The following is an 8,423-nucleotide window of genomic DNA, read 5'->3' as shown; positions in this document are numbered from 1 at the left end:
CATCATCCTCCACTATCTTATCCCTGTTTCAGGCTATCTACTGTCCTATCTCTATCTGATGAAGGCAAAAAGCTGAAAAAATATCTAAAAAAAAGAAAAAGCAAACACATCAATGACGTTAGCTCACCTGAGCACAAAGACAGCTCAGCAGACCTTTCTTCTTTCTATTTGGGCTTTTCCACTACCACATATGGATGCACCAATCCAAACCAAACCAAGCCATGCTAATTTACCTTTTCATCACCAGTTTGGCCATGCCGGGCTATGCCAAGCTGTACCCAGAATGGTCCTGCTCTGGATCAGGGTCCAAGCGGGCCTGCCCTGTCTCCAAATCTGCTTCGATAAGTAGCAACTGCTGCACCAAATCTTGAAATACCTGCCGGATTACCAATAAAAGAAGAAGAAACTTAATTTACATTTTACACAGTGCCCCAACATTTTTGGAACTGGGGTTGTAGATATACCAGTGTGTAAATCACTGGTGCTTAGTTCTAGCTTTGACATTTATGATTTTAGTGATTTGAATAGTGTCCCTGTGCTGTATAAGGGTCAAATGTGAAAAAAAACTAAAAGGGGCTGTAGCTCCTCATAGTGGTCAAAGGTAGCTGCTCAGCTTTGAATATAGTATCAAGTAATTAACAGAACATAGGCGTCTTTGTAATAATGAACACTTGCAGAAACCAAAGCATGAAAATAATCAGCGCATTTTGGTTTTGAAGTTTGCCTGTGTCTCATTTGTTAACATGGAGGAGGCGGGGTTTACTGCAGCATGTCAGAAGAAGAGGCTCTAAATCTTTGGCTTTTACAGACTCAGGGTATTTCTCTGTCCATTCTTGACATTGTCTGTGGTAAACTGTGGAAAAGTGATGGTAATCTCATGCTTAAAGTTTAATATCTTAGTTCTGCTTTTGAAAAGAGTTGCATCATCTGAGAGAATTTGGATGTAAAAGTAGAGTTCAGTGCACTCTGGTAGAATAAAAATGCTGCTGCAGAGTCTGTAACTTTGACATCAGTAACATCCATGCAGGGACTTTAATCCTGAGAGCGCCAACACCATGAAGTTTTATCAACATCAGAATAAATGTATCGCGGATGTTTTGTTCCATCTTGGACCTGTTCTTGTTAGGGAGTGCAGACTGCAGCACAGGCGATGCAGCTGCAGCGCTGAAGGGTGGCGATAAGGACGCTGCTGACAGGAAAGGAGAAAAAAACACAGAAATGAAATCAAACAGAGAAGCAAAGCTGCAGACCACTGAGTCTGCAGAGGATGCTCTGAAAAAAAGAGGAGGGATTTCTTGGAGGTTTAGAGGACCCAAAGGTCACAGCACTGAAGACTAAATGCAGCATTTCTTTGCTCTAGTACATCCTGCTCCAAATGCACATGGCTGGTAGACACCTCTTTGTTTAAAAGGCTCAGTCTTTAATTAATGATAGTCTTTTATTATGCAATCAGATTTCTATCACTGGCATCAAGGGCATCAAGGAACAGGCAGTGCTTAACCCATCCATTCAAATAAACCAAAATGCTCATCATTTATCAGTCTGAATAAGTTGTGAATTCAATGATAAGAATTTTTTTTTCTGGTGCACTGAGTTGTGTTTTTCTAACTTCAGAAATATGGGGCAGAAACAGTCGTGGTGGGCAGCCTCTCGTTTTGACTGAGACTGTGATCAGTTGAAAGCTTTTTAGCTTTCCATAAATTTAATACAAGTACGGCCTAGGCCTGCTCTTTTAAGTTAGTGTTATTAATTGATGCTATACAAAAAAAAATAATTGATTGATCGATTGTGCATCTCTGAGCTTCTTAGCGGTGCTTTTATATTTCGCTTTGGAGGCAAAATAGTGGAATGAAATCTTTGAAAAGCTTTTATTTTGATGTGTTTTGTGCAAACACAAGGAGCTCAAGGAAACAGATGAACTAATAAAAGCTGGTTAGATCTAAATATCCTCTAAACTTTCAGTAAAAGTGTTTGATTTAAATAACGGAAATGTTCTCTGTAGTAATCATAGTAGGGAAAAGTTTCTGTTGTTGAATTGGTTGCTTTTAAACTCGTACAAACCATAAAAAGGCGGCGGTAGTTCCTCTGTTCTGCAGCAGTAAAAGGAATCTGCAGTGCATGAAATGTTCAATAACCAGAAACAACCTGAAATCACAGCTTTTACAGCCGCTCTGCTTTCCAATATCACCGGCTGCACGTGTCACCTCCTATCATTCATTACTCCGTGTTTCTGTGTGAGGCCCCAGAGCCGCTGCCTCTATGAAGAAGAGTTTTCATTAGTGAAGTGACAAACACTGGAGCAGATATTATGTTGGTCTGAGTGGAAACGGCCCCCGCCGGTCCTCTAACGCTCGCTGAATGATGGGTGGGAGGCTGCTGAGGAGGAACGTCTTCGTATCTCTGCAGGAGGATTGTGTTTTTAAATGAAAAGCTCATTCAAGAGTTTAAAAACCCAATAACGAGTGAAGTGGTGGAATAAGATGAACGGGATGTAAAAGGGATGAGAGCAGAACTGCTCAGCTCACCCTCAGTTCTGCTGTTTAGGACCCTGACCCGTTCGCATGGCTGTCTGCACACATGCTACATCAACAATGTAATGTGAAGAGCCAAACAAAAAATCTGCTTAAATTGTTTTTTACAAATTCAATTGAAACTAAAACTTCAAACAAGCTATTTCTGTCACTACTGAGTTAGTGCTGTCACTACTGGAACATTGCACCTTTCTCAAACATAAAATTTAGAGAAATTAACACATGAACTGCCACAGACAGTCTGGCTGTAGATCTTGCTATTTGCCAGAACAGGAATATATGCTAAAACTGACAAAAGAAGACTTCCAGTTAAGGCTGGGGTAAGGGTTAAGGTAAGGGTTAGGATACCAAAAGTTAAAGTCAAAACTCTGACTCTAAATAAAGCTGAGCAACACATCTGGTTACAGGAAAAAAGATGACATTTTTAAGAAGCTAATGTAGCTAAGTTGAAAGCTAAGAAAGCTACTTTTTCTACATAGATAATGTTGTTATGTAGCTAAATCTAAAGCTAAAACTCTAAATAAACTACTTAAGCTAGGCAGGTAGAGTCTCTAAATAACTAACATAGCTAAAGCTAAAGTAAACAAAGCTACCTTAGCTTTGTAGGTTAAATTGCTGCGTTGTCAAATCTTAAGCTAACAAAGCTACATTGCTTTCTTAAGATACAAAGGTAACGTGGCTGCATAATTAATGTAGCTAAAGCAAAAGCAAACAAAGCTAGCATAGCTATCTAAGCTACATAGGTTTCATTTCTATGTAGATAAATCATAAGCTAATAAAGCAATGTGCTATACAAGCTACATATGTGCTGTAGGTTGCATTGCTACATAGCTAAATCTAAACGCTCTGTGCTGTATAAACTATATAGGCAATGTAGCTACATAACTGGTGTAGCTAAAACTATCAAAGCTGCATTACCTATATAAGCTTCATAGGTAACTTAGCTACATAATTAACAAAGCTAAAGCCAATGAAGCTACATCAGCTATATAAGATACTTTGGAAACTTAGTTACATAACTAACATAGCTAAATATAAAGATAAAGCTACCTTAGCTTTGTAAGCTATACCCGTAACTTAGCTATGTAACTAATGGTAAAGCAAACAAAGTCTCATTAGCTACATTAGATTATGCTGCTATTGCTTACGCTAGGCCCATTTTAGAAATAGTTATGTGAAAGGTGGCTTGCTTTAGCTACATTAACTTTATTTTCAGCTAATATAGCTACATCGGCTTTCGTGTTACATAATCACTTGAACTATATATCTAAGGAAGCTATGTTAGCTTTAGCCCAAGCGGTCTGTAAACAGACCCCTCTCAAACCACCAGGGATCTCTCTATACCTAAAACAGCCAGCAGGTAGAACTGACCCGTCACTAGAGTGCATTGGTTTTTACAAAGAGCACTGATTATTTTAGGGATTGTTTGACTTAAGTCAGATAGGACCGCCGAAATAAAATCAGGAAACATAGAGAGAGAGTGGTGGAAGATAAACAGTACCAGTCCTGTTACCAGTATAAGAGGACTCTAGCTTCTGTATACGGGTGCCTGCTCTATAAACTCAGCTAAATCAGGGCATCAGAGTTACTGTTAGAGTTTCAAAACATTATCGTTTGTAGTCAAACGACACCAGGTGAAGTGGTTAAACCAGTGTATTCATTTACATGATAGTTCAGGGATTTCCTGCAGGCTTTGCTTTGTGCCTTTCTTTGAAATAAACAAACTGTAAAAGTCAGAAAACTTGATTTCCAGCCACACATCCTTTGTGTCTTTGGTTAAATGTAGACTCTCCTTTGAATCCAGATGTCCTGATTTAAGCAGATATTGTCTGTTTTACTCCTGTTTACCTCTCGGCTTGGTCAGTCAGAGGGGGGGCGTGTCCCGCTGTAGGAGTGACGTCAGTGTAAACCTTTTCTTTACACTGTGTACTTTCATTTTTGCTTTTAGAGCATTAGAAAAAGACGTCACCTTTTAACTATGTTTACCACTCTGCTCAGCTGTGATTGGACGGTTGCTGTGCATCGCTTGTGCTAAACAAACTTCCTGTCGGCTGTCAGAGACACATCAACACGTCTGACGTCTGCAGCTCTCGTCTTCCTTCTGATTGTCAACAGATTATCGGCTCGCTCCTTAATGCTTACTGTGGGAGTCACTGTGATGCTGCTGGTAATAAAGCTGCTGCAGTGCATTATGGGGGGACCGGGGGTGTCATTACGCAGGCTGCAGGGAACAAACGCACCATCAGGCTCATCAGTGTTTACATCCCTTCATTAGAGCCGGGACGGCACAGAGGTGAAGCCAGGGTTGAATCGATTTCCCATCCTCCTCCTCCTCCTCCTCCTCCTCCTCCTCCTCCTCCTCCTCCTCTGTTCAGTGTTCAGCAGCATCTGCAGAGTTCATCTCGTCCTGCGTCTGTCTCTAATACTTCTCTCTGTGTCTCTTTTCTATTTTTAGCCATCGGGCTGCAGCTGTCCTTGGATTGGCTGGAAAAGAGGTTCTGGGCCATCACCAAGCAGGTGAGCGGATGACTCACTGTCTCACATGTTGAATGTCACTTTTAAAGACTTCTATTTTGCTTTTGTTGATTTCAAAACAACTTTGACCGAAATCTACCTGTAAACACTTTTCTCAAACTTTAATCTTAATCACGAAGACTAGTGATGCACAGTAGTATCGGCACGATGATCCTTAAACTTGAAGTAGATATTTCTGGCACAAATCCACCAACTTCCAAGGTGCATAGAGGATGGAAAAAGTCTTGAAGCAAACAAAAAGTTCCAGAAACACTTTTACACATTACGACATTATTAGACCAAGGTGGATTTGTTTAAGTAAAGGTAAGAGTTAAGGTCCTTGCACACCTAATGGAGTTTTTTTAAGCAAATAATTCATGCAAAAAAAAGAGCAGCGGGTCAGTGCAAACTTTTACACCAGCACCCTAATTTCGCCATGCAAAATTGCACCAGATATTTCTTTGAACCATGGCTGAGTTTTTAAAGTTTCACTCCTGACGAGCACATGTTGGACCAATCAAAACATCTAGCCAGTGCTGAGTTATCTTTGTTTTTAATCTGATATTAATGTAGCCTGGTAGACAAGCAGCAGGCAGCTTGGCCCATCCATCCATTCATCCATCTGTTTTGCACTGTTGTTGAAATTTTTCTCTGTTGCTGGTGAACAAAGGAAAAATTAGACATCTGCCAGCCGACAAAAGGTTTATTCTTGCAAGAAGGTCAATCAGCACACATACACGATCAGTATGCAGCAAAAGACAGAGAGAGAAAAGAGAGAGAGAAGAGAGAACAAGAGCCTGAACATGGGGAGACTAGAACATTTTATGCTTGAGCAACACCCCCTCCCCAAGGTATGCTTGACACCCCTCAAGGAAGAATCCTCACCCAGACAGGGCTTTGTTTCCAGGCGGTCTGGACATCACAATTTAAAATGCAAAAGGACCTTCTGATTCAGTGGTGGGCTCCAGGTTTCACACCTCGTCAGGAACTGGCCCAGTCACCCTTTGTTGCTTTGTATTTACATATGCAGTAAAGTCGACACCTTCCTAGCCCTATTGTTTTCCCATGTCTGTGGCGTAAGCTCCATAGAAAAGAGAACAGTGCTAAATGCTAAAACCCCATTACAGCACTTATCTGGGGTCAGGTCAGTGAAAGCAGGCAAAGCAAGTCAGCCCAGACATCCTTCTCTCCAGCGAAATTTTACATTTCTTCCTTTGGGATTCTGAGGCATTCCCAGGCCAAATGAGATATATAATCCCTCCAGCAAGTCCCGGGTCTACCCTGGGGGTCTTCTCCCAGATGGCCCAGAAGACCTCCACAGGGAGGCATCCTAAACAGAAGCCCAGAACACCTCAACTGGCTCCTTTTGAGACGAAGGAGCTGCAGCTCTGCATCGAGCTCCCTCGGATGTCTGAGCTGCTCTCCCTCATCTCTAAGGCTGAGCCCAGACATCCTCCAGGCAGGCACACATCCATGTGAATGTAAATGCATTATCTGCACTGCTGGAGCTGTTTCCTCTTAGCTCAGACATATGGCTAATCAGTGCACCCTAATATTACGAGTAATGTTTTTTAGTTTCTAGACTGAATGAAAAGTCAGTCCCTCCTCCCAGCTATCGTTGCCAATAAGAGGGAGCAGTGCAGTGAATAAAACAGTGAATAAAATGACCCTGACCTCCCACCTATGTATAGATGTCAGTCATTTAATTTACCAGGTTAATGAACACTCTATGCTTTAATTCTGCAGACCAGTTGTTTTTAAACACTTTTCAGACGTGTGTCAGTCTAAGAGTTTATTTATGGACTTTATTTCTGACCTGCGGTGATGAATTTTAAAAGTCATGATTTTTGTTTACTGCTCCTGATAGTCTGTCGCTGTCTTGGTTGTTTCCAGCTGAGTGTGCTTATTTAGCGCAAGGGTCCTCAGACTTTTTCAGCCCATGACCTCCAAAATAAAGGTGCCAGAGAACTCTACCTGAAGTTGGTTGAACAGCCAAGGATGGCAAGGCTGCCCATAAGGGGGGAAATGAGGCCCAGACAAACTGGGGGCCCATGGAGGTCTGGAAAACCATGATAAAACCAATATTTCAGTTTTAACCTGATTAATAACCTCCATTATAAAAACAACAAATATCTTTATTCATTCATTTCTGCTGTAGTATATGGACTTATTAAAAATGTAAATCTATTTTCCTGAACACAGAATTAAAATGGGTTAAAAATGGTCAGAATGGTTAAAATGACCAAAATGGTTCAAAAATGGGTAACATGGCTGAAATTGTCAAATGGGTAGAAAATGACAAAAATTGGTTAAAAATGGCTCAAATGGTTAAAATTCTTTAAAAAATTGGTTAAAAAAGCTAAAATGTGTCAAATGGCTAAAATATGTTATAATTAAAAAACTGGCTCAAATGTGTCAAAAATGGTTAAAATGGGTAAAAAATGGCTGAAATGGTTCAAATGAGTAGAAAATGGAAAAAAAAAAAAGGTTAAACATGACTTAAATGGCTAAAATGGTTGAAAATGTTTTTTAAAATGGGTTGAATGCTTAAAGTTATTATAATGGTTCAAATATTGCTGAAATGGGTTAAAAATGGCAAAAATTACCTTAAAAGTGTTCAAATGGGAATTCAAAGTTTGTCGAAATGGGTTAAAGTGGCAAAATTTGCATAAATAATTGGTAAAAGGGTTAAAAAGTGGAAAATTTGGCTTAAAGGTGGCAGAAAGTGGCGGAAAAGGTGGTAAAATGGGTATAAACAGTGGAAATAATTTGCTGGGAATAATGTGCAAACCAGTGAAATTTGGTTAAAAAGTGGTGAAAAGAGATTAATAGTGACAATATCGGGTCAACAGAGGCAACAACAGGTGGAAAGTGTCAAAAATGTGTTTACAAGTGGGGGTATGGGTGTGAGAGAGACAAACATCACTTAAAAGTGGAAGAAATGGGCAGAAATGTGACATTGAATTGAACGTGTCAGAAACCGTATCAAAGTGGCAAAAATTAGTGGAAAAGGTGATGAAATGGGACTGAAAAGTGGGGAAAATGTTTAAACTTGAAAAAATGGACAAAACAATGAAGTTCAGTTAAAATGCCCCCAAAAAAAAGTGGAAATTTTGAGTCAACAGAGGGTGGAAAGTGTCAAGACTTGCTTAAGAGCTGATGGAACGGATTTAAAAGTGACAAAAATCAGTTTAAAGTGGCACAAAGAAAATGTGATAAAATTGGATTAAAAAATGGGAGAAATTGGTTAAAATGTGGCAAATTTGTGTAAAGAGGCAAAAATAGCTGCTAAAACGTGAAATATTAACCTTAATGTTAAACTTAAAGTGGCCGAGAAAAGTGGTTTAAGAGTGGCACAAATAAATACTTTTGACATTA

The 8,423-nt window shown here is 39.9% G+C and overlaps 1 protein-coding gene across 1 annotated transcript in view; it reads left to right on the top strand.

Annotated features, from left to right (window-relative positions):
* LOC121515292 (voltage-dependent calcium channel subunit alpha-2/delta-4-like) overlaps positions 1-8,423 on the top strand; it is a 94,310-nt gene that overhangs the window by 63,420 nt on the left and 22,467 nt on the right. The window contains exon 28 of the mRNA XM_041795985.1: positions 4,987-5,048. Coding sequence (XP_041651919.1) covers positions 4,987-5,048 — 62 coding nt within the window. The remainder of the gene's footprint in view (positions 1-4,986; positions 5,049-8,423) is intronic.

The sequence above is a fragment of the Cheilinus undulatus genome, linkage group 9 (genome assembly GCF_018320785.1).
Source record: "Cheilinus undulatus linkage group 9, ASM1832078v1, whole genome shotgun sequence".
NCBI lineage: Eukaryota > Metazoa > Chordata > Actinopteri > Labriformes > Labridae > Cheilinus > Cheilinus undulatus.
The sequence above is the reverse complement of the archived record's forward strand: the minus strand, read 5'-3'. Positions and strand labels throughout refer to the sequence as shown.